Source organism: Pan troglodytes, chromosome 8, assembly GCF_028858775.2.
Source record: "Pan troglodytes isolate AG18354 chromosome 8, NHGRI_mPanTro3-v2.0_pri, whole genome shotgun sequence".
Taxonomy (NCBI): Eukaryota; Metazoa; Chordata; class Mammalia; order Primates; family Hominidae; genus Pan; species Pan troglodytes.
In genome coordinates, this window is record NC_072406.2 from 85,726,979 (window position 1) to 85,754,847 (window position 27,869).

At 43.4% G+C, this 27,869-nt stretch overlaps 2 protein-coding genes and 1 long non-coding RNA gene across 64 annotated transcripts in view; 1 reads left to right on the forward strand and 2 right to left on the reverse strand.

Annotated features, from left to right (window-relative positions):
- PPP3CB (protein phosphatase 3 catalytic subunit beta) overlaps positions 1-12,826 on the reverse strand; it is a 59,070-nt gene extending 46,244 nt beyond the window's left edge. For 4 of the 12 annotated variants that reach the window (XM_009458717.3, XM_009458713.3, XM_009458716.3 and 1 more), the window contains exon 1: positions 12,607-12,797. In XM_009458717.3, the coding sequence (XP_009456992.1) occupies positions 12,607-12,691 (85 nt within the window). In that variant the 5' untranslated portion in view covers positions 12,692-12,797. Of the gene's footprint in view, positions 1-11,693; positions 12,483-12,606 lie in introns of those variants that run through there. The other 8 variants (XM_001142940.6, XM_508174.7, XM_009458714.4 and 5 more) reach the window with 6 other exon arrangements.
- Positions 12,460-24,095, forward strand: LOC104008216 (uncharacterized). Of its 3 annotated transcripts, none has more exons than XR_008537545.2 (5): positions 12,460-12,619; positions 12,944-13,708; positions 16,395-16,487; positions 20,983-21,071; positions 21,604-24,095. It is a non-coding gene; the product is annotated as an uncharacterized LOC104008216 (long non-coding RNA). The 3 variants fall into 3 exon arrangements; XR_010146639.1 differs by lacking the exon at positions 21,604-24,095 and adding an exon at positions 21,337-21,517; XR_010146638.1 differs by having other exon boundaries at positions 12,490-12,619; positions 22,077-24,095.
- USP54 (ubiquitin specific peptidase 54) overlaps positions 14,341-27,869 on the reverse strand; it is a 128,562-nt gene continuing 115,033 nt past the window's right edge. For 30 of the 49 annotated variants that reach the window (XR_010146629.1, XM_063780740.1, XM_063780738.1 and 27 more), the window contains 4 exons: positions 22,107-22,225; positions 21,649-21,789; positions 17,454-17,637; positions 14,341-15,988 (listed from right to left, as the gene is read on the reverse strand). Coding sequence is in view for 47 of the 49 variants with exons in the window: in XM_063780740.1 (XP_063636810.1) it covers positions 15,429-15,988; positions 17,454-17,637; positions 21,649-21,789; positions 22,107-22,225 (1,004 nt within the window). In the remaining 2 variants the exon portion in view is untranslated. Of the gene's footprint in view, positions 15,989-17,453; positions 17,638-21,648; positions 21,790-22,106; positions 22,226-24,011; positions 24,062-27,869 lie in introns of those variants that run through there. The other 19 variants (XR_010146630.1, XM_024346449.3, XM_054660222.2 and 16 more) reach the window with 5 other exon arrangements.

The window sequence follows — 27,869 nt, forward strand, 5'->3', positions numbered from 1 at the left end:
CTGACTCCATGCCACAGTTAGTTATCTAAAGACCTGTACTTTCCTACTTATTTTTCAACTCAAGGCACACTTCTACATTTCAAAACCAGCTGGGACAGCTTTTTTAAAATGTGTACAGGTTGAGTGGTAGAAAAACGTCACCTACTCATGAGTAAAGGTAGATGAAAGCTATAGGGAATCAATGTTACCATAACACTGAAAATAAAAATAGGCAGTTTCAAATGAATATGTTTTGGCTGGGCGCAGAGGCTCACCCCTATAATCCCTACACTTTGGGAGGCTGAGGCAGGTGGATCACTTGAGGTCAGGAATTCAAGACCAGCCCGGCCAACATGGTGAAACCCCGTCTCTACTAAAAACACAAAAAATTAGCCAGGCATGGTGGCCGCATGCCTGTTGTCCCAGCTACTCAGGAGGCTGAGGCAGGAGAATCGCTTGAACCGAAGAGGTGAAGGTTGCAGTGGGCCGAGATCATGCCAGTGCATTCCAGCCTGGGAGACAGAGCAAGACTCCGTCTAAAGATAAAAAATAAAACTAAAATAAATTTTAATTTATCAGCAAATAAGAGAAAAAAGGCACATATAGTGTTGTTTTGCAAGTGGAGAACGGAGCTTCAGCAGGAGACCTGACGGGGCAAAAGATAACTGTCCAAATAGAATTTGGCCTAAAATAAGTTGCTCAATAGAGAGTTAAAATTTTTTTTTCATCAAAAACTAATTCTCTGGCCAGGTGCGGTGGTTCATGTCTGCAGTCCCAGCACTTTGGGAGGCGAAGGCAGGCAGATCACTTGTGGTCAGGAGTTCAAGACCATCCTGGCCAACGTGGTGAAACCCCATCGCTACTAAAAACACAAAAATTAGCCGGGTGTGGTGTCGCGCCTGTAGTCCCAGCTACTTTGGAGGCTGAGGCACAAGAATCGCTTGAACCTGGTGGGGTGGAGGTTGTAGTGAGCTGAGATCGTGCCACTGAACTCTAGCCTGGGCAATAGAGACTCTATCTCAAAAAAAAAAATTAATTCTCAACTACTACTTTGTTTTGCAACTCCTAAAGCATTTTAAAGCATTTCCATATAGTTTTCAGGCTTTTTAAAAGTTTTGCTTTTTTTATTTCTAATTCATCTTCAGCCAACTATTTCTACTTTTTTTTTTTTGAGACGGAGTCTCGCTCTGTTGCCCAGGCTGGAGTGCAGTGGCGCAATCTCTGCTCACTGCAAGCTCCGCCCCCCGGGGTTCATGCCACTCTCCTGCCTCAGCCTCCCGAGTAGCTGGGACGACAGGTGCCCGCCACCACGCCCGGCTAATGTTTTTGTATTTTTAGTAGAGATGGGGTTTCACAGTGTTCGCCAGGATGGTCTCGATCTCCTGACCTCATGTTCTGCCCGCCTCGGCCTCCCAACGTGCTGGGATTACAGGCATGAGCCACTGCGCAAGGCCTATTTCTACTTTTCCAGAGTTTTTTTTTTTTTGCCTCCATATATACTTTTTTCTCCTAATTTTCAGACTATGTTTCCTTACTTTTCTATATTTGCGACAGGGAAAAACCAGAAAACAAATGTATATAAATGCAATATAAATAGTCAACAACTGAAATGGCTAATAATATTTGTTGGAACAACCTAAAGAGCTACAAAATCGGCTGGGCATGGTGGCTCACGCCTGTAATCCCAACACTTTGGGAGGTCGAGGCAGGTGGATCACCTGAGGTCAGGAGGTCGAGACCAGCCTGGCCAACATGGTGAAACCTTGTCTCTACTAAAAACCCCAAAATTAGCCGGGCATGGTGGCGCACACCTGTAATCCCAGCTACTCAGGAAGCAGAGGCAGGAGAATTGCTTGAACCTGGGGGGCAGAGGTTGCAGTGAGCCGAGATCACACCACTGCACTCCAGCCTGGGTGACAACAAAACTCCATCTCAAAAAAATAAACCAATCAAACAAAAAAGAGAGCTACAAAATCTCCTCAAAACCTAAAAATCTTGATTTGGTAACATTCATTTTGACCAAACTGTTCTGTTGAAAATCTTCCTTTTATCCAAATTTTGACATGAAGGGCATATCTATATAGTAACCAATAATATTCGCAAGGTATTTTCACTCACATTTAATGTATGGTGGCTAAAAAAACAAGGACTGAAAAACGTTTTAATTTAGGAAGTTGGAAAAAGAAACCAAGAACACAGACTGATCAGGAATTGGGAAAAAGGGGGTGGTGGTACAGAGATCTTCTTACTGTTTCTACCACTGGGCAAGGAAACCTGAGAATTAACTGATCCTGTTCCCCAATTCTTAGCCCTATGAGGCCTCTGACTTCAACGGGGGTACAGTCTGTGCCAAGTGAATAACTTGACTCCAAAGTATCATTCAGATGCCTAAGGTCAGTTAATCTCATCATGCTTCCCATCATTGCCATCCTTGGCAACTATCCAAAATACAGTCTCTACATCTATACTTCTAAATTTTTCTCTGTATTTCTTTCCCTCATACAATTTCCTTCTTGCTGTTCTCCCTCCATCCTTTTCATTGAGGCCTTCAGAATTCCTATTATAAGATTTTGTTTTAATCTATCCCACAACCCCTACACACAATCTCTTTTTTTGTTGTTTTTTTGGCAGAGTCTCGCATCGTCGCCGGGGCTGGAATGCAGTGGCAGGATCTCAGCTCACTGAAACCCCCACCTCCCAGGTTCAAGCAATTCTCCTGCCTCAGCCTCCCAAGTAGCTGAAACTACAGGCACACACCACCACACCTGGCTAATTGTGTGTGTGTGTGTGTGTGTATTTTTTTTTTTCAGATGCAGTCTTGCTCTGTTGCCCAGGCTAGAATGCAGTGGCGCAATATGAGCTCACTGCAACCTCTGCCTCCTAGGTTCAAGCGATTCTCCTGCCTCAGCCTCCTGAGCAGCTGGGATTACAGGCATGCACCACCATGCCCAGCTAATCTTTGTATTTTTAGTAGAGACGGGGTTTCACCATGTTGGCCAGGCTGGACTCGAACCCTTAACCTCGTGATCCGCCTGCCTCGGCCTTCCAAAGTGCTGGGATTACAGGCGTGAGCCACAACGCCCAGCCAATTTTTTGTAGTTTTAGTAGAGATGGGGTTTCACTATGTTGGCCAGACTGGTTTTTTTTTTTTTCTGAGACGGAGTTTTGCTCTTGTTGCCCAGGCTGGCGTGCGATGGTGCAATCTCAGCTCACCGCAACGTCTGCCTCCCAGGTTCAAGTGATTCTCCTGCCTCAGCCTCCCAAGTAGCTGGGATTACAGGCAGGCACCACCACGCCTGGCTAATTTTGTATTTTTAGTAGAGACTGGGTTTCTCCATGTTGGTCAGGCTGGTCTTGAACTCCTGACCTCAGGTGATCCACCCACCTCAGCCTCCCAAAGTGCTGGGATTACAGGCGTGAGCCACCGCGCTTGGCCTCTCTGTTCTTTAGCTCTACACAGAATACTGTCTTCATCTCTCTAGTTTAATTACATCTTGGGTCTCCTAAAGGACAACACTTCTCAAATTCTTTTTTCAAAGTGGATGGTGCTCATTTTTCCGCATTCCACTAATCTCAGTGGAGGCTTCAGCATTCTCTTAGCTCCGCATTAGCACTTCCAACATCATCTCTCCACTAAGGGAAAAAAAATGCCTCCTCCTTTGAGATTCATGCCTTCTGGCTAGTTTACCCTTGTCCCTGCTATCTATTAAACTAATCATAGGCTGGGTGCCGTGGCTTACATCTGTAATCCTAGCATTTTGGGAGGCCAAGGCGGGTGGATCACCTGAGGTCAGGAGTTTCAGACCAGCCTGGCCAACATGGTGAAACCCATCTGTACTAAAAATATAAAAATTAGCTGGGCATGGTGGCGGGCTCCTATAATCCTAACTACTGGGGAGGTTGAGGCACGAGAATTGCTTGAACCTTGGAAGCAGAGGTTGTAGTAAGCTGGGATTGGGCCACTGTACTCCCGCCTGGGCGAGAGTGAGACTTTCTCTCAAAAGAAAACTAGTCATCATAGGCTCAAGTTTCTGGCCCACAAGTCTTATCCATTCTAAGTTCCACCATTATCAAAACCTATCTAAAACTTAAGAACTGGCCAGGTGCAGTGGCTCATGCCTGTAATTCCAGTACTTTGGGAGGTCAAGGTGGGTATATCGCTTGAGGTCAGGAGTTTGAGAACAGCCTGGCCAACATGGCGAAATCCCGTCTCTACTAAAAATACAAAAATTAGCGGGGCGTGGTGGCAGATGCCTATAATCCCAGCTACTTGGGAGGCTGAGGCAGGAGAGTCGCTTGAACCTGGGAGGCAGAGGTTGCAGTGAGCCGAGATCATGCCACTGTACTCCAGCCAGGGCAACAGAGTGAGACTCCATCTCAAAAAAAACCAAAACCAAAAAAAACAAAAAACAAAAAAAAAAACAGGAAAAACATAGGTATTAAGAAATGTTTACAGAATTAATGATTATAGTTTCCAAAATACTTGTTTAAAGACACTAATTTATGTAGCAATGACAATATATTTATAGTGTTTTATTCATAGTTGACCAAGTACTTTCACATACATAATCCTACATGATTCCCAGGGACATCCTTTGAGTTTGGTCAGGCAAGTTTTTGTTTTTTTTTCCACAGAGTCTCGCTCTGTTGCCCCAGTTGGAGTGCAATGGTGAGATCTCAGCTCATGGCAACCCCTGCCTCCCAGGTTCAAGCGATTCTCCCTACCTCAGCCTCTCGAGTAGCTGGGATTACAGGCGCCCACCATCACACCCGGCTAATTAGTATATTTTTAATAGAGACGGGGTTTCACCATGTTGGCCAGGCTGGTCTCGAACATATGACCTCAAGTGATCTGCCCGCCTCCACCTCCCAAAGTGCTGGGGTTAGGGTCAGGCAAGTTTTATCTCCATTTCACAAATGATAGATAACAGGTTCAGAGACATTAAGTTGCTTCTCCAGGGGTTTCACTAGTAAGAAGTAGAGCCATAGTTGAAATTGAAGTCTTCAGAATGCTGCTCCTGTAGCATATGTCTTTATACCAACACAATGACAATTTTCTTTTGACAAAAGGAGACATCAAAAGGCTGATCATGGCTGGGCGTGGTGGCTCACACCTGTAACTGCAGCACTTTGGGAGGCCAAGGCAGGACAGTCACTGGAGCCCAGGAATTTGAGACCAATCTGGGCAACATAGTGAGACCTCTGTCTCCATAAAAAATAAACAAAATTAGCCAGGCATGGTGGTGTGTGCCTGTAGTCCCAGCTACTTGGGAGGCTGAGTTGGGGGATCGCTTGAGCCCAGAAGTTTGAACCTGCGGTGAGCTATGATCATGGCACTGCACTACAGCCTTGGTGACAGAGCAAGATCCTGTCTTGAGGGTTAAAAAAAAAAAAAAAAAGCCTCATCATGAAGAATGATATAACCATTTGCTTGCCAGGAGTAGAAGTATGGATTGGCCACATGCTTTAAGGAAAGATTCAATAAATCCAACAGCATTGTCTTCAAAATTTCAAGGTATCCATTGGGTCTCTTTTAATTTGTGGTGGTTTTTAAATATACCTTTCCCTCAAAATTGGCTCCCCTTCCTGGCTTACACCTGTTAAGGTATCACCATTCTCTATCACTCACACTTAATGTCATTGTTCTCTTTCTGAACTCTAAGTCCTATTGATTCTTCAAATTCAATTTTCTTAAATCTCCACTGTTGCAATACTAGTTCAAGTTCTTATCATTTACTAGAAAAATCTCTTCTTCCTCTTTGACTGAACAAGTAGTAAATTAACCTACTCAAAAACTTGGGGTAGTTTCTTAATGACTAAAGAATAAAGAAAAAGAAAACCTTGGATCTTATTTTCAAGGTTCTTCTCAATTTAACCATTCTCAGTCTTTTACATATCATTCCAATCTTTGCATCTAACTACAATTGCCCAATTAAATCTAGCCCTAAAGCAAAATTATTCTGATTATTGTTTCCTAAAAAACTGTTGCTCACCTATTTCACTTCCATACTCAATCACTCATCCAATATACTTACCTTCTAATATTAGTAGGAATTTGCGTCATATCTAGTTTTTCATGCCTTGGTCATCCCTCACTTGGACTACTCCATTAATCTTCTAACTAGACAACCTGCTTTAAGCTTCTCGCCCTCCAATAATTTGTTGCACACAATATGGCCAGAATTAGCCATCAAAAAACAAGATACTGGGTCACTATTCTACTTTAAAACCTTCAATAATAATAATAATAATAATAATAATGGTGATGGTTACCATTGGTTGAGTACTTACCATGTGCCAGGCCAGGAACTGTGGTACCTACTTTATATGCACGGTCTCTATTAATTCTCCAAAAACCCTATAATAAGATTTTATTAGCTCTACTTTACAGATAAGAAAATTAAGGCTTGGAGATGTTAAGTATCTTGTCCATGGCAAGAAGGTTATTAAGTGGTAGAGCTAGGATTCAAACCCAGGCAGTCTGACTCCAGAGCTTGTGCTTTTAATCATCCAGGTACTATATACTGCTATACTGCTTAACAGTTTAAGTTTTAGCTCCTCAACTTGTAATACAAAAGATCTTTTCTAACTTCATTCCTGTCACTCCTTGCCAAGCACTTCACATACTTTTGCCATACATTTCATGCTTTTTTCAAACTCCATGCCTTTCTGCTTCTGTTATACCTACTCTAGCCCCACTTTCTGGTGAAATTCTACTCATCCTTCAAGGACTACCTTGAAACATTATCCTCTCAGTGACGCTTTCCCTCAAAGTAAGATAGCCAATCCCTTCTTTACAGCTCCAGTAGCGCTTTGTACCAAATTCATTACATTATTTATTTATAATAGTGTCTCCCCCACTAGAATGCCGGCACTACAAGAGAATCTATCTTACTTAATATCCTATTCACTTCTGTATCATCAATGCCTAGCACAATGCCTGGTACAAAGCTGGTACTCAATAAACACTGCACAAATAAATGGTCCCAATCCTCTATTTTAATCCTAACCATCCTTCAAGGCCCCTTTGCTTCTACACAAGCCCTTCCTAGACCATTCCAGTCCAGAGTCATCACTACCTCCTTTGAACTGACAACTTGCTGGCTCAGCAACTTACCTGGCAATTATTAACTATACCTGTCCTTATGACATATATTGTTAATTTTTCATGAATATTTATTCATGAACCAAGTCTGTATTTTATATTTTGTACTTTTGTTGTTCTCCTACAGTTTTGTGATACAGCAGACATTTAATAAATATTTGCTATTTCACGACTGTGATGTTTCAAAATAAATTTTACATACCATACACAGACGATGCCCAATTAGCTTCAGCTTATTTCATCTCTGTGTATAAAAAACATTTTTTATGGTGAAATGAGGTCATATGATTGGCACGCTTTGTTTAATAAATCAAGGTCCTTTTACCAAACTTTTCCTTACAACTCTTGCCAATTCATTCAATAGCTCTGGAACCTGAAGCTTTTGCCTCACTACTAAGCTGTATTTCCACCTTGGCATTTTCCTTTTAAGGTAACTTGTTACCATAGTGTTCCCTCTCCCTCTCCCTCTCACCCCATCCCCTCACACTCTCTTTTTCTCTCTCTCTTTCTGTTCCTTTGCTTTCACTAGGACACATGGTACTGAAGATTTATTTTATTTATTTTTATTTATTTGAGACGAATATCGCTCTGTCACCCAGGCAGGGTGCAGTGGCACAATCTCGGCTCACTGCAGCCTCCACTTCTCAGGTTCAAGTGATTCTCCTGCCTCAGCCTCCCAAGTAGTTAGGATTACAGGTGCGTGCCACCACACCCTGCTAATTTTTGTTTGTTTTTATTGTTTTGTTTTGTTTTTTGAGACAGTCTTGCTCTGTTGCCCAGGCTGGAGTGCAGTGGCATGAACTTGGCTCACTGCAATCTCCGCCTCGCAGGTTCAAGCGATTCTCCTGCCTCAGCCTGCCGAGTAGCTGGGATTACAGGCATGCACCACCACACCAGGCTAATTTTTGTATTTTTAGTAGAGACGGGGTTTCACCATGTTGGTCAGGCTGGTCTCGAACTCCTGATCTCGTGATCCGCCTGCCTCAGCCTCCCAAAGTGCTGGGATTACAGGCGTGAGCCACTGTGCCCAGCCAAATTTTTGTATTTTTAGTAGAGATGGGGTTTCACCATATTGGCCAGGCTAGTCTCAAACTCCTTACCTCAAGTGATCCCCCCGCCTCGGCCTCCCAAAGTGCTGGGATTACAGGCATGAACCACTGCTGTGCCTGGCCTGAAGATTTATTTTAATATGGTTAACAGTAATGAGAGTGGAAAGTAAAAGAAAAATAATTTCTAGTTCTTTTTACACAGATAAGTCCACAAAATAGACTTTGTAAACAAAAATTAAAATTCAAGCTGCTTTAAAATATAATGAAATAGAACTAGCAAGAAACACTGAAGTAGCTATGTCACACCAAGGCTATATGGGTTATCTGAAAATAAGTAATCTGGCTAGGCACGGTGGCTCATGCCCATAATCCCAACATTTTGGGAGGCCGGGGTGGGTGGATCACCTGAGGTCAGGAGATCGAGATCAGCCTGACCAACATGGAGAAATCTCGTCTCTACTAAAAATACAAAATTAGCCGGGCGTGGTGGCGCATGCCTGTAATCCCAGCTACTTGGGAGGTTGAGGCAGGAGAATCGTTTGAACCCGGGAGGTGGAGGTTGCAGTGAGCCGAGATTGCGCCATTGCACTCCAGTCTAGGCAAGAAGAGCGAAACTCCCTCTCAAAAATAAATAAATAAATAAATAAATAAACAAACAAATAATAAGTAATCCTCCTAAAGGAAAGCTACTAGAAAACACTTTAGCCAAATGACTTCAGATTTATAAGCAGGGCAACTGGCAACAGAATCCAAATGAATTCTAACGTTGTCAATCAGAAATACTTTAGCTTAAAAAAATTAAAACACATAAATTCAGCATTTTGGTTCAATCTGAAAGTCTGATAATTTGAGGTTACTATAACCCATGAAATAAAATAATGTTAAGAAAATGACTCACATTGTAGGTGCTAAAATGAACATATGCCCAATACTGACAATGCTCTCTAAGTAAAAAGGTGAATTTTTTATTAATACTAACAGTCTTGATAATCTCAAGAGACAATCCAGCTTTACAAATCTAGAACCTGGTATACAAAGCAAAACGTACATTTTTTAAGTATCTGGGGAAAAAAGGAGGTATCTGGGCAATTCAGGTCAAGTAAACTTTGTGGGGAGGAGGGAAAGCAATATATATAAATTCAGGATTTTGTGCTTCAATTACCTATACCAGCTTTGCTGATGTGGTAAGAAAGCACACATGCAGATACGGTTAGATATTTTTCCTAATTTTTTTCCACTTTCTTATTTCCTACATAGCTAAAGAATGCTTAATAGAATATAATTAAAAGGGTATATACCATCTTGCTTAATCAGGTGGGTTAGATCAACTTTCAAACAGGGGAAGAATTTGACTTGAGCCAGCAGCTGGAGTAGGCTCAGAACTGAATTTAATCAACCAAAAACCTAATGACCCATAATCAATGACATGGAATTACCACTAATAATTTTAGTGACAAGCTCATCACATTTACACATGAATCACCTATAGTATTCCAAGCTCCCAAACTTCACAAAAAGTGAATTTCAGGTATCTGATCTTAAACACAGAAAGACCTATACACCCTTAAAAACCTACATGACCATAAAATGTAGGCCTTATGACTACAAGCATAGAGTATAAAATTTTGACACTAAGAAGTTCCAGGGAGGCAGGCCGGGCGCGGTGGCTCACTCCTGTAATCCCAACACTTTGGGAGGCCACGGTGGGAGGATCATGAGGTCAGGAGTTTGAGACCAGCCTGGCCAACATGGTGAAACCCCGTCTCTGCTAAAAAATACAAAAAATTAGCCGGGCATGGTGGCGCGCACCTGTAATCCCAGCTACTCGGGAGGCTGAGGCAGGAGAATCGCTTGAACCCAGGAGGCAGAGGTTGCAGTGAGTAGAGATCGCGCCATTGCACTCCACTTGGGCAACAAGAGTGAAACTCTGTCTCAAAAAAAAAAAAAAAAAAAAAATTCCAGGGAGAAAAAGACTACTTGCATTCAATGCCAACAGACAGTCTCCATAATATCACTACTATGAAAATGTATCGATACAAAACTACCACCACATTGTGGACTTAAAAGAAATTTGGATTTTAACAAGTTAAACTTAAGCTGAACTCACATCATTTATCATCAGGCAACCAGTATTCTCTAACATCAGGTATCACATTATAGTATAATTACTGAATAAAAGACAAGGAAGAATCCTGAAGATGAAATTTAAAAGTGAATTTCTGGATCTGTAAGAAAGGTGAATTTCCCAGTAAATGCAGGAGACTCCATGAGCAGTGCAAATTAGTCTGTTACACACCATTTTAAAACATATAATCCATACAGGAATTCCAACTGGTTAACAAATTCCATAAAGAAATGAAAGTTGTCTCTATGAAGAGGGCACAATGAAGCACAAGAAATATGATAACCATGAGCTTTATTTAACTATAATTTTCTATATTAACAAGCTCCTTTCCTATTTATCTAAATCAAATGGCTTTTATTCCACACCAATAACCTGCAAATATGACTGCCTTGGACTCACAACTCACCCCTAAGGAATCTGCCTTATGTTTGGAATCTTATTTTCACTGCATTAAAGCAGTACAGAAAACACATTACCATATATATGACAAGGAATAAGAAGATTCACAAACGTAAGGATAGCATAAACTCATTGTTCAGGAATGTGATTGGTTACCCCATCTAACAGTCTGGTGAAAAGTGCCCAGGGAAATGAACACACAACACAGAAATACAGTCAGAAAATGAAGAGGTAGCCAATGTCCCGTTCCCACCCCCACAAAACTCCAGGATTTCTTGATAGAATGAATGTCTGCATTACTATTTTTATTTTAAGATTTCTCTGTATTAAGGATTCCATAAACTCGTTATTCAGCTCATTCCAATGCCTGGCCCAACTGGATATACTACTAACTTAAGCCTAGGTGCAAATCAGTGTTTTGTTTTTGTTTTTGTTTTTGTTTTTGGAGACAGGGTCTGGCTCTGTCGTCCAGGTTGGAGCACACTGGCGCAAATCTCGGCTCACTGCAACTTCTGCCTCTCGGGCTCCAGTGATTCTCGTGCCTCAGCCTCCCGATCCGCTGGGACTACAGGGGCGCGCCACCATGCCCGGCTAATTTTTATTTTTTGTATTTTTGGTAGAGACAAGGTTTCGCCATGTTGCCCAGGCTGGTCTCCAACTCCTGAGTTCAAGCGATCCGCCTGCCTCAGCATCCGAAAGTGCTGGGATTACAGATGTGAGCCACCACGCCGGGCCAAATTAGTATTATTCTTTTAAGAACCGAAGAAGGCTCAGGTTGAAAATTTTTAATTAAAAAAAAAAAAGGAAAAAAGGTTTCCTTGTTTTTAAATATTTTAATGGAAACATATGAGTCAGATTTCAAAAAGTAGGCTAACGGTGTTTAAATACTGTGCCAGTGTATTTGAGAAGCTGAATGAAAACAAAAGTACCTATATTTAAAAAATAAATACAATACAAATAAGGAAAAGTTCATTCTACGATTTCAATTTATCAATCAAGCTACATGGTAAAGAGAATCATTTCAATTGTTTTTCACCTCCACAGCAGTGTTTGAGGTTGGTAGGCTCTCCCAGGAAGCTTGGAATCTTAAGCAACTCTCAATTAGCCCTCAATTTCTCTATTTTAAATTAATCTGCTGACCTGTTGTGGGTAAACATCCATAAATTCTGCCCTGGCTGAGAAACATTTAACTTTTTCGTCTAGGATGAATGTGTGGGTGTGTGTTTGTAAGGGAGGGGTAACTCCTTTTGACCAAAGTGTTGATGGTTTTCTAAGTAAATACTTGCTATCCACAAGAATTTTTTTCTTTTTCGTTTATGCTGCTTTTTCTCCCTTTCTGCACTATAAAGGCTGGCCTCCCAATTCCTGCCCCGACCCTTCACCGTGGTCCAATCCCACAAGGTTCCCCTAATTTCTGCTCCGGGTGGCACCTGACGGCCAAAAGTGAACCCCTGCGGTTGTCGCTAGCTAGACGCGGATAGGGCGGACGACTGTCACCGGGGAGCAGGCGTGGGCCAAAGCCGAGGTGATTTCTGACTGCTCACTGGCGGGCCTCGCGTGGCTGAAGGTCTCCGAGCCCCTCGGTTCGCCCCGGCAAGCCAGAAGTGCAGCTGTCGCGGGGCAGGAAGCTAATCGCGGCCCCTGCGCCGCTTTGACAGGCCGAGTGAAGAGAAAACGGGCTCACTGCAGCTAACAGCCTCACCCCTTGGGCTAGGAAGCCACGGAAGCAAAACCTCCGCCCCGGCCTGAAAGCAACCGGGAGACCGTGGAACCACTGCCACCGACTCAGCCCTGCCCAGCAGGGGCCCGCCCAGGGGCCACTCCCCAAGGGAGGCAGCCAGTCACTCGCCCGCCCTTCCGGGCCCACTCCGGAGGGGACGGTCTCCCGCCCGCCCTCACACACAGCTAGCTCCTCAGGCCAGGCCCCCAGGGTTTCGTCCACCTCTCACCTTTGACGACGCGGTCAGCCCCGGGAGGGGGCGGCGGGGGCGGGGGTGGGGGCGGTGCAGCCCGGGCCGGCTCCGGGGCGGCCATGCTGGGCCCGGGGCTCGGCTAGGCTCTGGGCCGGGCGGGGTTGGGGGCGGGGGCGGCGGCTACCAGAGCCAAGCGGCGGCGCCGCCGGGGAACATGGCGGACCCTCTTTCCCTACAGAGGGGCTAAGACCGGCATGCACTGCGCGTGCGGGGGTGGAGGCGGGGTAGGCTCTAGGGACTTGGGCAAAATTACTGAAGCTAGGAGAGAAACAGGACGAGGCCAAGGGATCAGGTTAAAATTCTTTGCATGCAGAATCAAGAATGAGGAGGTGCTGCGATCGAACGACTGCGAGGAAACACACCCGCTCTCATGGCATTCCCAGTAAACTGAGAAGACGTGATTAAACCTCAGGATCTCCTACTAATAGAGAAATGTATAACGATTTAGCTACCAGATCTGAATACTGAAGGGTTGGTAGGGGACCAGAGAATAGAGGAAGCATTGTAGGTTCTAGAGTGGAGAAGGGACCATCCAAAATGGAGTTTGAAAGAGAATTCTGGCCTTTGTGTTTAGAGTCTGGAATTGTCAAGAGTCTGAAAGCACAGAATAAGACTGCAGCTAGAGCAATTTAGGCGCCATAGTTTGTCAAAACAGGTAAGGGGAATAAAGGGGATGACACGAAGAGATGTGCAAAGAATCTGAAGAATTCACCTGAAAAGGATACAACCTCCTCCTGGAAGGCAGAGGAGTAAATAGGGAATTGGAAATTAATTCCTTATTTCTGCACATGCACAGAATCTGGGCCCAGGTGACTTATGGAACCTTTATAGAGACCAAGGTGACTGACATTCATGGGAAAGGGGGTAGAGGGGCAAGAACTGACTGTTCATCAAAAATTATTAGATGAGTGTGTCCACGACACCAGGAGATATGTTGAATCATGGACAGGGACCAGCATATCCACTAAGCTCTATATATCTTGATGGTGCAGGATCCAAGTGGGATGCAACAACAAATTCCTGCCCATCCTACTGCTCAATAATACATGTGCTCAGAATCTGTTCATAATGCATGGTGGTAAGTAAGTAGTAGTCCGAAAGTCTCAAGGACTACCTTTCTACCTCTTCTTTGTGTCAATTTCTATCCTGAGACCCCAGGAAAAGAGGAAGGGAAAGACCCAACAATGGATATTTTCCAAAAAGGGAACCCACAAGCTATTTTTTAGAGGGAAGAGTCTCGGGAGTGAGGCACAGGTGAAAATGGATCTTTCTGGCATGGAAGGGCCATAACACCACAGGGGAAGGGAAAGGGAGAGGCCCCCATGGAAGGAGAGGAAGGAAGGGACAGGAGGCACATCACAAACTTATAAGATAGAGGGAAGGCACCTGGAGTACATTGATCAGGAGTGAGTCTGTAAGAAGAGCTTGAATCCCCAGAAAATCTTCCTAAGGAGGGGAGGAAGGAAGTGTATAATGTACTGAGTACTGAATGCTCTGTCAGGAAAGGGATGGGAAACATCCTAGCAGCAATACTAGAAAGGAAAGGCACCCTATTTTAGGACCCATTGATTCCCACCTTGATTGTATATCCTTCAACTCCTCTCTGGCTCCTCACTTCCACTCAGTCAAAAGCCACTTCATATATTTATCCAGACTTCCAGCCCCAATACAAAGAAAGCAAGAGCATACAAAGGGAAGAATGACAAGGAATTAAATAGAACTGTCTTATAGATTTATTAATGAAAAATACTTTACAAAAACAGTATGTTTGGCCTAAAATAGTTCAACTGACTCTGAGGGTTTACAATGACGACTGAGCAAGTGGCAATAATGGCTGTGTTATTGAGGACAGAAGGCTGTGTTAGTGTGCCTGACTCCATCTGTTCAAAAGGGTGAATGTTATGTTGGCAGCTCCGCGTTCTAGGCCTAAGGTTTGGAGGGCACAGGGAATGCTGACAGTCCATAATACCTGGGCAGGGGGGCTGCCCTGATGATGTCATCAGAACCATGACCACAGGGCTACATGTCCCCCCAAGGATGGGAGACAGGGAAGACAAAGGGTCAGGTAATAGGGATAGGTGGATAAAACAAAGAGTAGAAGTTGGGAGTATAGTAGGGAACAGAGGATGAGGGCTCAGGTGGAGGTGGGGACATAAAGCATCCAGGAATAAAATGTGACCTTAAAATCCTAAGGAATGGCTAGTATCCAGAGTAATACCATGGATTCATCTTTAAAGTGGCTCAGATAAAACCCTTAAACAGCAGCTGCTTCCTTTTGCTAGGGGGAATGGAAGTTGGAATTTCAAATATCCCCTCCCAAAGAATCACATCTTTTTAGAGGTTCCTGACACCCTTAGGAGAACCCACCAATTCTATGTTGAGATGAGAATAGCACAACCATGGCAGTGATGCAGGGTACCAACGCTGCCACAGTTTTTTTTGTTGTTGTTTTGTTTTGTTTTTTGAGATGGAGTCTCACTCTATTGCCAAGCTGGAGTGCAGTGGTGCGATCTCGGCTCACTGCAACCTCCGCCTCCTGGGTTCAAGCAATTCTCCTGCCTCAGCCTTCCGAGTAGTTGGGACTACAGGCACGCACCGTCACGCCTGGCTAATTTTTTGTATTTTGGTAGAGACGGGGTTTCACCATGTTGGCCGGGATGGTCTCAATCTCCTGACCTCGTGATCCACCCGCCTCAGCCTCCCAAAGTGCTGGGATTACAGGTGTGAGCCACCGCGCCCGGCCCACAGTACAGTTTTACAAAGAAAGGTGTAGCTCCAGGAAAGGAAAGGAATAACCTTTACCATTGACTGTGCTGCAGGACTCTAGCCCTGATCTGCTCTCTTCTGGGAGCATCTGATAGAACAAACAGAAACCCCTCTCCCACTGTTCTCCTGTGTCCAGAGTGGGAGGCATAACTGCTTTGCCTCCAGTCATCATCTGGGGGCATATCTACTCTTCGAGGACCAGGGGTTCGGGACCCTGGAAAAGGATCTGAATTCCAAGCTGACCTCAGGGGTACATGAAGACTGCTAGATGGTGGGTACACAGGATGAACAATGGGAGGGTGGGAGGGTAAATGGAAAAGATCACTCCAGGACTGAGTGTGAGGAACCTGAAGGCCCTTGCTTCTTTCTGGTAGTGTGGCAGTGTAGGTTAGCTGAGGATTGCACCCTGGAGTAGTCAGGAATCTGGTCCCAATATGCTGGTTGGTCTCTGACCAGGGTGCCCAGGAGTTGTCTGTTCTGGAGCGATGGGGGAGGCTCTGGTAGTTCAAAGTCCTTCCTGTGTACTTGGCCCCTTGGGAAGTTTCACCCCTGTCACACATAGCCAGAAACTGCTGGACACTCCTTGAAGTTCCTGGGGAAAGAAAAGAAACCCAAAGACTGAGCATCTTCAGAAAACCATTCTCCTTCCCAGAGAGCCATGCCTAGCTGTGTAGCCCAATTCCCTACTCCTCCAAGAGCATACACACAAGGGAAAGAAGGAACCAAGCTGTGCTTTTGATTCCATTTCTTAAAATTCTTAATATACATCAAAATCAAATCTCATACCTCCAACCTGGGCAAATGAAACAGTCTCATGGATGTTGCCATACCTCTACCTCCCTCCACTATAATCTCTCATCCACTGTACACACACCTACAAAAGAAGGGCTCCCTAATATATAGCAATATATGGCAAACGTATACTCCCTTTGTGATGACTATACTCCTAGAGCCACCATACCAAAACCTCACTCAGCTTTTCTTTTTAAAAAAAATAGAGACGGGATCTCACTGTGTTGCTCAGGCTGGTCTCGAACTGCTGGACTCAAGTCATCCTCCCATCTTGGCCTCCCAAAGTGCTGGAATTACAGGTGTGAGACGCTGTGCCTTGCTTTTTTTTTTTTCTCCAACTTTTCTTAAAATGTTATCTTCACTTCAGTTAAGCTGCCTTTGTTTGATCTCTGAGATCTAATGTGGAATGCCTTTTCTTATACATTTATTCAACTTTGGCACTCTTGATATCTTGGGCTGATAATTCTTTGTTGGGGTTGGGGAGAGACTGCCCTGTGCATTGTGTGATTTATTAATGAAAAATACTTTGCAAAAACAGTATGTTTGGCCTAAAATAGTTCAGCTGACTCTGAGGGTTTACAACAACAACTGAGCAAGTGACAATAATGGCTGTGCTGTTGAGGACATCCCTGGCCTCTACCCACTAGATACCGGTGGTACATCCCCTTTATCCATTGAGAACCACTGCCTCAAGCTTGTACATCCAGTGCATGAGGGGAAAAAAGAGAACATCTCACTCGGAAGGTCAAAGAAAGCCAAAATGATATTGCCCACCTTCCCCACAATTGTCTGGGTCTGTACACATGGTGTGGGTACTCCATGTAAAGGGTCTTTCCAATTCTCCCACTCATTCCTTATCTTCCTAGACCATCCCTCAGCTGAGACTCAGAGGATAGAAGGGGAGAAAACTAGCTCAGAGGATAGAAGGAGAGATGACCATTTCTGTTCTGGGGATGTCCCAAAGACTGGGTATTAACTCCCCTTTGTCAGTTAAAAGCTTATTCTGTCATGACTGAAGCAGTTCATTTTCGTAAGCAGACAGACTCTAGGGGTGCTGGTCTAAACCCTTGGTCTAAGAATCATGGTGCCCAACAAATGATTTAATATTTATCTAGATAAATGCACGACTTTGAAGCAGTAATTCATATCTTCACACCACTCCACCTTGGGATACCCCCCTCCCCATAGGTATACTGATTTGACCCTTGGAGGCCCCTGAAAAGGTACCAAATTCTGGCATATAATATTAGATTTGGGGGAGTTACCTGGGAGTCTATTGGGCTCCCCTGCCACGGTGGGCATCAGGACATCTGGGGACAGGAACTGTGGTTGGGGAAGGTAGAGTTGGGGACCGAGGAGAAACACAGAAGGGTCATGGATGACAGGGAGGGAAGAGGAGCTGGAACAACGGTGCCCGGTTTCCAAAGGCTTCCTCACGTTTGATGAATCCTTATAATGAGACAAGACAAAAAAACATAGAGATGAGGATTAACACAAAGCAGGATGTAGTTGGGTAAACACAGTGAGGCAAGCAAAGGGAAATGGAGGGAACCAGAGCACAAACATGCCTACATGCCTTGTTCTGGAACAGGACCCAATTTACTCAGTTGCTCTCCCTGCTAGCCCTCTAAGAAACTGCAAACTTCAGATCCTTATCCCTTAACCAGTCTTCCTCATATCCCTCACCTTCCCAACCCTACCATTCAGGTCTTTAGCAAACTCCTTAATGCTAACAGTAGAATTAGATTGAGATAGAAATTTAAAAATAAAAACGAAATATGAGAAATTCAGAAAGCCTGAGAGAATGAGAAAAAAAAATCCTTCACTTATTCTAAGTACTGGGAATGAAACTATATATGTTTAAATGTAGAATCAAGAACTCTACCCCATCTTCTCTCCTGTCACTGCTACACATTCCACAGCTTCCTCTTTTGCCTGTCAAGTTTGTATTTACTGATGCTTATGTCCTGCTCTACTCCCTATTAGTTATCTACTTTTATGATAAATACCCAGAAATATTCCCCTTTAACATCTGAAACACTAACATATCCAAAATTGAACCAAAATCCTTCCAAACTCCTCCTCCTGGCACCTCATTTTCCTAAATCACCCATATTCAAACATTGGCAATGACCTTGATTTCCCACTTCCCATCCACAATTCCATTACTTGCCAAGGACTATCATTTCTACTTATGGGTTTTATATTTAAATTCACCTGGACTACTGCAACAGCCTTCAATCTGCTTTTCCTATCTCCCATCCACTCCTCCTTACTGTGGCCTACAAGGTCCTGTGTGATATGGCCCTGCTGCTCCTCACTTTATTTCCTATCATTCCTGGAGCTTTTACACTCTAACTTTAATATTCCTCAAACACACCAAGCTCATTGCTACCTAGAGTTTTTATACTTCCTGTTTCTGTTACCAAGAATATTCTTCTGATGGCTCATACTTTCATATCACTGAGGTCTCTAATCAAAAGTTACTTCCTTAGAGCTGATTTCCCTCACTACCCTACTATCAGGAATAGCCCTCAAAAAAACCACTATTACCTCTTTACTCCTTATTCTCTTGCCTTATTTTATTATTCTTTATCATACTTATCATTGTCTGGCATTATGTCATTTATTTGTTTATTGTCTTCTCCCCTATTTCTTTTTACTTCTGTATCCGCAGCACCTTGAACAGTGCCTAGAACAATGTGGGCACTTAGTAATAATACATTAAATAAAATAATCTATATGCCAGTATGTCTAATTTCCTTTACGAGACTGCAAGCTACTCAAGGGCAGAATTTGTGTTGTTTCATCAGTGTATGCTCACAGCACCTACTACAAAATGGCACAAAGTAAGCATTTATCATACTGCCTAAGGACCAGGTGCCAGTCCTCTCAGCATGTGACACAGCTAATTATTCCTTTCTTCTTTTTTTTTTTGAGACGGAGTCTCGCTCTGTCACCCAGGCTGGAGTGCAGTGGCGCAATCTCGGCTCACTCACTGCAAGCTCTGCCTCCTGGGTTCACGCCATTCTCCTGCCTCAGCTTCCCAAGTAGCTGGGACTACAGGCACCCGCCACCGCGCCCAGCTAATTTTTTTGTATTTTTAGTAGAGACGGCATTTCACTGTGTTAGCCAGGATGGTCTCGATCTCCTGACCTTGTGATCTGCCCGCCTCAGCCTCCCAAAGTGCTGGGATTACAGGCGTGAGCCACCGCGCCCGGCTATTCCTTTCTTCTTGAAACACTCTCCCCTTAGTGACTATGGTACCACACATCCTTGGTTTCCCTTCAGTCTCTCTAATCTTTTTTTCTCAGTCTCCTTTTAGGGTTCTTCAGAAGAACCACCTTAAATCTGATGCTCTTTAGGGATATGTCCTGGCTCCTCTTCTCTTTCTGCAAGTCTTTTCCTCTTTTTCAATGGCTATGATTCCCAGATTTCAATTTGCAGCTTATATATCTCATTCCAAAAGCCTGCCAGATACCTCCACTCAAGCTTAATATATGTAAAACTGAATGCATATCTTCCCTCAAATATATCATTATCTACCCATAAAACTTGAGTATCATCCTTTATCCCCACTCCCAACATCCAGGCAGGCACCAACACCCACTGATGTTTACTTCCTAACTGGGTCTCAAATACATCGACTTATCTCTATCCTTCCAAACTACTTACTGTGACATACAGGGCTGTCTGTGGTCCATAATATTCTTTGTATCCTCTCTTGTCAACACTCTCCATCATCTCCCCTTGCCAGACTTTCTAATCCTGCCATACTAAATAAGCTTCTTTTAATTCAGTTAATATTTGCTCAGGTCCCTTTTACCTGCTATATTCTTTTTGCTTCTTCCAGGGAGCCTTCCATGATACCTCAAGCCTGATTTAAATATCCCTTCTATTATGTTCCCATAGGATCAAATCCCTAACACATTATAACTGTTTGTTTATTTATCCGTCCCTCACTGTAGACTGTAAGCTCCATAAAAGCAGGGACTATATCTAACTCACCATTGTAGCTCCAGCACCTAGCACAATACCTAGAACACACTCAATAAGCACTTATTTATTTGTTTATTTTTGTGCTAGGAATCTTGTACAGAATCAATAAGCATTTATTTAAAAGAATGAATCAATGAATGATACAGAAGTCAGAAGAAAGGAAGCCAACTCTCCTAGGAAAATAACAATTTGCCATTAAATGAATTGAAAGTACATGAGAACAAATGCTAGGCAGGAGAGTCCACCTTTTCCAAAAAAGAATGGCAGCCTGATCAGAATTGTTTAGGAATTTATGAACGATAAATTGAATGAAACTTACTATAAATTCGGCTGGGTTTTTTTGTTTGTTTTGTTTTGTTTTTGAGACAGAGTCTTGCTCTGTTACCCAAGCTGGAGTGCAGTGGCTCAATCTCGGCTCACTGCAACCTCTGCCACCCGGATTCAAGCGATTCTCCTGCCTCAGCCTCCCGAGTAGCTAGGACTACAAGCACCCCCCACCATGCCTGGCTAATTTTTATATTTTCGCCATGTTGGCCAGGCTGGTCTCGAACTCCTGACCTCAGGTGATCCACCATCCTTGGCCTCCCAAAGTGCTGGGATTACAGGCATGAGCCACCACGCCTGGCCTCGGCTGATTTTTAAAAATTGGAAAAATGAGTACCTCTTAGGAGGGAAACTGAATCTGAAGGGCTGGTAGAAGACAGACTTGGTTTTCACCATATATGCTTTTATACCTTTTTATTTTTGTACCATGTATTTAAAACCTGTTTTTACATTTTTCCTGAACTGACCTAGTGGACAACCTTCAATGCACTGGTACTTTGTACCCTGACCTCTACTGTGATGAACACTCAACTTGGGCAAGAAAGTGAAATTCTCCAAAGGTATGATTACCTACAAACCTAGCCACTGATATTATTTAAGTTTGTTGATCTCTAATGGCTTGGGCTTTCCTGCCTCTTCTACTTACACATTACTGCACTAGTACCATATGAAAATTCTCAAGAAGGCTTTTTTCCTTTTCTTGCTGATACACATGCATCACTTTAGATTGAAAACACACTGAATTCTATTCAATCACATACTGGGGGTGAGAGGAAAAAGCAAACCAATACTCCATCCCATTTCTTTCCTTCTTCCTTTGATTAGTGCAGTGGGTTCTGACCCAATCAGCAGCCTTTGCTTCTCAGATTCCTCTCAAGGCTTTATGACTCTTCTCACCCCAGGAAACCCTACAACACGCACGGCCTTTCAGAACTGCTACATGGAATGGACATTCCTCTGGGCGCCAGCTGAATGTTTGTAAATAAAATAATGACTGCGTGTCCTTATTTTTGCTGAGTACACAGGGCCTTTCCTTACATTACAACCTTCACTTTCTCCCTGCTTCTTCACCTGCACTGTATTTTTGCTTAGCAAGGAGGAGGGTGCTCTGAATAGATGGACCCTGATTCTACTTACAAAACTGTGGGAAGAAACCGGAGCTTCCTCCCTCTCTGAGACAACGGTGCCACTGAGACTGCGTGAGATGCGACGTAAATTCTCTGCACTGTACTGCTCATCCTCCCCACACTCCCTGCTGAGGCCTCGGCAAGGTGTAGCCTTCAAACACACAGACACATACAGGCAGACACATAATACCAGACTTATGGTTTTCCCACAGACAGTATCCTCAGGGTATGGGAAAGAGTAGGGGAAGACTCAGTAGTAATAGACACCTGAATTAGATGTATTGGTAAGATAGTGGCCATGTAACAATCTCCTCTAATTCAAAAGAAGCCCAATCATAGACCTTATTTTCTTCTGATAGCCCCATATCACCATGCCTCTGCCTTATCATCATCCCTGTCACATCTCTCCATAATTCCTTCCCCAACACACCACCCCAGGCCCAGCACCTTAGCACCTGAGGCTGCTACCTGAGAAGTACGCACTGTTCTGGCTTCATGGAGACCATGCTCCATTTCTGCTGCTGAAGTCTTTGAGAGACCAGGATCATGGGCTGAGTGCAACCTCCTCCCCATGCCATCTGCAGAGCCTGAAGAGGAAAACACAAATACAAGTTGAGGCCATCTCTTCCCCTAGGGCCTACCTCTAAGCCTAGCAGCACAAACTCAGGAGCTGTTGTTTCATTTAATAATAAATATGCATCCTTGAATTCAACGGAGGAACATGCTCCTGGAATTTAGAAGCAAGAGGGGCTGGGCATGGTGGCTCACACCTGTAATCCCAGCACTTTGGGAGGCCAACACGGGCAGATCACGAGGTCAGGAGATCGAGACCACCCTGGCTAACACGGTAAAACCCTGTCTCTACTAAAAATACAAAAAATTAGCTGGGCGTGGTGGCAGGCACCTGTAGTCCCAGCTACTCGGGAGGCTGAGGCAGGAGAATGGCGTGAACCCGGGAGGCGGAGCTTGCAGTGAACGGAGATCGCGCCACTGCACTCCAGCCTGGGTGACAGAGCGAGACTCCGTCTCAAAAAAAAAAAAAGAAACAAGAATTTTAGAATATAGATAGTTTACTGAATGTCCCCATCTTGCTTCATTTCATTTTTGTAAACATAATCAGCTTCTGTCAGACTTAGGCTCAAGACTTATAGACAGAGGAAAGTATCTAACACAGTGAGTTTTGTTTTCTAACACAGTGATTTTCTAAAGTATCTGTGGTGACAAAGGAAATTATCTCCAGTGTAGTTCAGAATAGAAATGATCATAATAATCATCTATCAAACCTCCTCATTTTATATAACAGGAAAATGAGTTCCAGGGTCTGAGAGTTTAGTAGTTTAACCAGGATTAAAATTAAATCCTCTTGATTTTCAGTACAGTACTCTTACCATCTCACCTGGTGACCTCTTTTACTCTGAGAGCAGGAGCTCCTCAGGAATGTTTTACATATGTAATGCTCTTTTCCCCTTAGCTTCTCTCAAATCATTTAAATTTCTAAACAACCACTAAATGCTTACCTCTCTTCAAAATCTTTCTAGATTGTTCAGTTGCTCTAAACTGGATTGGTGACTCCCAAGGGGCTATCCCCAATCCAACTAATTAAGTTTTCCATTCCAAAACTGTATATGCCCCTGACCTACATTTGATACATATGTCCATGGCCAATTCATGTCTTGATTTGATGATTTGATTCTTATATATATATATATATCTGGCTGAAGCTGATATTATTCATGTAAGTATTGTAAGACCAGTTATTTTCAGTATTCCTGGGTACTTAAATGCAGTGCTTTCAATACCACCTCAGATTCATCTGGGAACTTTTAAAAATATAGCTTCCTGGATGTTACCACAGACCTGAATCAGAAGGTTTGTGGTTGGTGCCTGGGAATTTTCATTTTTGAAAGGTTCCCAAAAAGTCTAAGAAAATATCCTTGAACATTATTGGGGGAAATGTGAAATGTTACAGTCTTCCTAAAAAACAACCTGGTAATCTCCAATAAAATAAAAAATATATTTATCCTGTTGCCCAATGATTCTAATCCTGAGAAGAAGAAGAAAAAAATACCAGTTCATAACAACATATATATGAGAATATTTTCTACTGACATAATTTATAGTAGCCAAGAACTAGAAATAAAGTAATGCCCACCTATAGAAGAATAAATACATTATGGTTTAATACCAAATATTGTCCAGCCACTTAAAAAGATTGAACTGAGTTAAACTAGATGATTTGAAGGAATTTTAATGAAACATTGTTGCATTAAAAGGAAAAAAATCTGTAAAATGATAGACAAGCATTTGTTTATGTATATGTAGGTCTACATAGGATTGTATAAACAGAAAATACAGTGTATGCACACTAGATAATTACCTGGGGAAGTAGGGACTGGCTGTGAGAGAAGAGACAGGAAAATTGTCTATAATAAAAACAGCATGTGTGTTATGTTCTTATTTCTATAAAATTATTTCTGTATTTATGTGTTTTTTGGGGTTTTCTGAGCCACTCCTCAGATGACTATAGGTAGCCAGGTTTAAGGATTACAGCTAAGGCTGGGTGCGGTGGCTTACGCCTGTAGTCCCAGCACTTTGGGAGGCCAAGGCAGGCGGATCACGAGGTCAGGAGTTCGAGACCAGCCTGACCAACATGGTGAAAACCCCATCTCTACTAAAAATACAAAAATTAGCCAGGCGTGGTGGCGGGCGCCTGTAATCCCAGCTACTCAGGAGGCTGAGGCAGGAGAATCGCTTGAACCTGGGAGGCAGAGGCTGCAGTGAGTCAACATCGCGCCACTGCACTCCAACCTGGGCAACAGAGACTCCATCGCAAAAAAAAAAAAAAAAAAAAAAATTACAGCTATGGCTGGCCGTGGTAGCTCATGCCTGTAATCCTAGCACTTTGGGAGACTGAGGCAGTAGGATCACTTGAGCCTAGGAATTCAAGACCAGCCTAGGCAACATAGTGAGACCCCATCTCTAAAAAAAGAGAAAAAAAGCATTAAAAAAATTAGCCAGGTATGGTGGTGCACACCTGCACTCGGAAGGCTGAGGCAGGAGGGTCACTTGAACCTGGAAGGTGGAAGCTGCAGTGAGCCGTGATTGTGCCACTGTACTCCAGCCTGGGTGACAGAGTAAGACTTTGTCTCAAAAAAAAGAAAAAAGATTTACAGAGTAATGTTTAGAATTGGGTGTTCCTCTAATCAAGCCAAATGTGACTCCTGGACAAGAAGGTAGCCACTGGAACCTCCTGAAGGGAGTAGAATCTGATTCCTTTAAAAGAAGGCAGGGTGCGATGGCTCACGCCTGTAATCCCAACACTTTGGGAGGCGAGGCGGGTGGATAACCTGAGGTCAGGAGTTCAAGACCACCCTGGCCAACATGGCGAAACCCTGTCTCTATTAAAAATACAGAAATTAGCTGGGTGCAGTGGTGTGCGCCTGTAGTCCCAGCTACTCGGGAGGCTGAGGCAGGAGAATCACTTAAACATGGGAGGCAGAGGTTGCAATGAGCTGATATTGTACCACTGCACTCCAGACTGGGCGATAGAGTGAGAATCCATCAGAAAAAAAAAAAAAAAAGAATTTAAGCAGAGGTAGAGGTGGCCATTTGTAAGGGAATTTCTAGATTCAATAGAAGATAGGGTTAAGATGATGTCTACTCTCTCATCAATAGAAAGACTACCAGACATTATGTATTCGCTGATATGATGTAAGAAATACAAAGAACTTCCTATGAAATATTCTTATTTTTAAAATTTGTATCTGATTTTAATTGAGCCTCTAGCTCTAAGTACTAAGTTACAGGAAAAATGTGGGCTAGAAGAACATGTTTTTTTTTTTTTTTTTTTTGAGACAGAGTCTCCCTCTGTTGCCCAGGCTGGAGTGTAGTGGTGTGATCTCAGCTCACCACAACCTCCACCTCCCAGGTTCAAGCGATTCTCCTGCCTCAGCCTCCCGAGTAGCTGGGACTACAGGTGCATGCCACCATGCCCGACTAATTTTTATATTTTTAGTGGAGACGGGGTTTCACCATGTTGGCCAGGCTGGTCTTTAATTCCTGACCTCATGATCTGCCCACCTTGGCCTCCCAAAGTGCTGGGATTACAGGTGTGGTGAGCCAGTGCACCCGGCCAAAACATGTTTTTTTTTTTTTTTTCTTAAGGACTTAGACTATAATCAGCAAAATCTACAATGTGTGAAATGTTAAAAGACAATGACCAAATTTCTTCAACAAATAAATGGAAGGGGAAAAAACATAGGGTATCATACTGGCAAAAAAAAAAAAAAAAAAAAGACTTAAGAGCCTTATCATCAAAATGCAATATGTGTGTCTTGTTTGAATCCTGACTTGAAATAAAACAACTGTATAAAGACATTTATGGGACCACTGAGAAAACTGGAATATTGGCTAGGTATTATATTAAGAGATTATTGTTAATTTTTTAGGTATAATAATATTATAGGTTTGTCTTTTAAAAAAGAATCTGGCCAGGTGCAGTGGCTCATGCCTGTAATCCCAGCACTTTGGGAGGCCAATGCAGGTGGATCACCTGAGGTCAGGAGTTCAAGACCAGCCTGGCCAACATAGTGAAACCCTGTCTCTACTAAAAAAAAAAAAATACAAAAATTAGCCAGGCGTGGTGGCGCGTGCCTGTAATCCCAGCTACTCAGGAGGCTGAGGCAGGAGAATCACATTAACCTGGGAGGCAGAGGCTGCAGTGAGTTGAGATCGCGCCATTGCATTCCAGCCTGGGTGACAGAGCGAGACTCCGTCTCATTAAAAAAAAAAAAAAAAAAAATCTTTATTTCTGAGAGATACATGCCAAATTATTTATGAATGAAATAATACAATGTCAGAGATTCAGAGATTTGTTTTAAAATAATCTAGAGGAGGCTGGGCATTGTAGCTCATGCCTGTAATCCTAGCACTTTGGGTGGTTGAGGCGGGTAGACTACTTGAGCTCACGAGGTAGAGACCAACCTGGGCAACATGGCAAAACCCTGTCGCTCCAAACCACACACAAAAATTAGCCGGATGTGGTGGTGTGTGCCTGTGGTCCCAGCTACTCAGGAAGCTGCAGTGGGAGGACCTCAGCAGTGGCCCTGATGGCACCACTGCATTCCAGTCTGGGCAACAAAGCAAGACCTTGTCTCAAAAAATAAAATAAAATAATGTAGAGGGGAAAGGAAAGTGGGGGAGGTATAGCTACATCAAAACTGGCCATATGTGTGGTGGCTCACGCCTGTAATCCCAGCACTTTGGGAGGCCAAGGTAGGCGGATCACGTGGTCAGGAGATGGAGACCATCCTGGATAATATGGTGAAACCCCGTCTCTACTAAAAATACAAAAATTAGCCTGGCGTGGTGGCACGTGCCTGTAGTCCCAGCTACTTGGGAGGCTGAGGCAGGAGAATCGCTTGAACCCGGGAGGCGGAGGTTGCAGTGAGCCGAGATTGCACCACTGCACTCCAGCCTGGGAGATAGAACGAGACCTCGTCTAAAAAATAAATAAATAAAATAAAATAAAACAAAAACTGGCCATATGTTGATAACTGTGCAAGATAATCACTATGGAAGCTGGTTATAAGTACCTGGAGGGTTATTATAACATTTATTCTTTTTTTTTTTTTTTGAGATGGCAGTTTTGCTCTTGTTGCCCAGGCTGTAGTGCAATGGGCAGCTCACTGCAACCTCCGTCTCCTGGGTTCAGGTGATTCTCCTGCCTCAGCCTCCTGAGTAGCTAGGTTTACTGGCGTCCACCACCACCATGCCCAGCTAATTTTTTGTATTTTCGGTAGAGACTGGGTTTCACCATGTTGGCCAGGCTGGTCTCAAACTCCTGACCTCAGGTGATCCATCCACTTTGGCCTCCCAAAGTGCTGGGATTACAGGTGTGAGTCACTGTGCCCGGCCTACTCTTATTCTTTACTTTTGAATATATTTGAAATTTCCCATAACAAAAGTTAATTTTTTATTTTTTAGATATCTATAAGATGATGTCTGCCCAAGTTCAAAGTACAATGAAATTCAGAATATAGGTCAAGAGCAGTGTTTATATAACACTTTAGGAACTACGATTATGTCAAAATTAATCTGGTTACAAAAGACCACATACTGTATGATTCCATTTATATGAAATGTCCAGAACAGGCAAATCTCTAGAGAAAGAAAATAGATCAGTGGTTGCCTGGGGTTGGGGGAAGAAAAGGAGGAGATAAAGAGTGATTT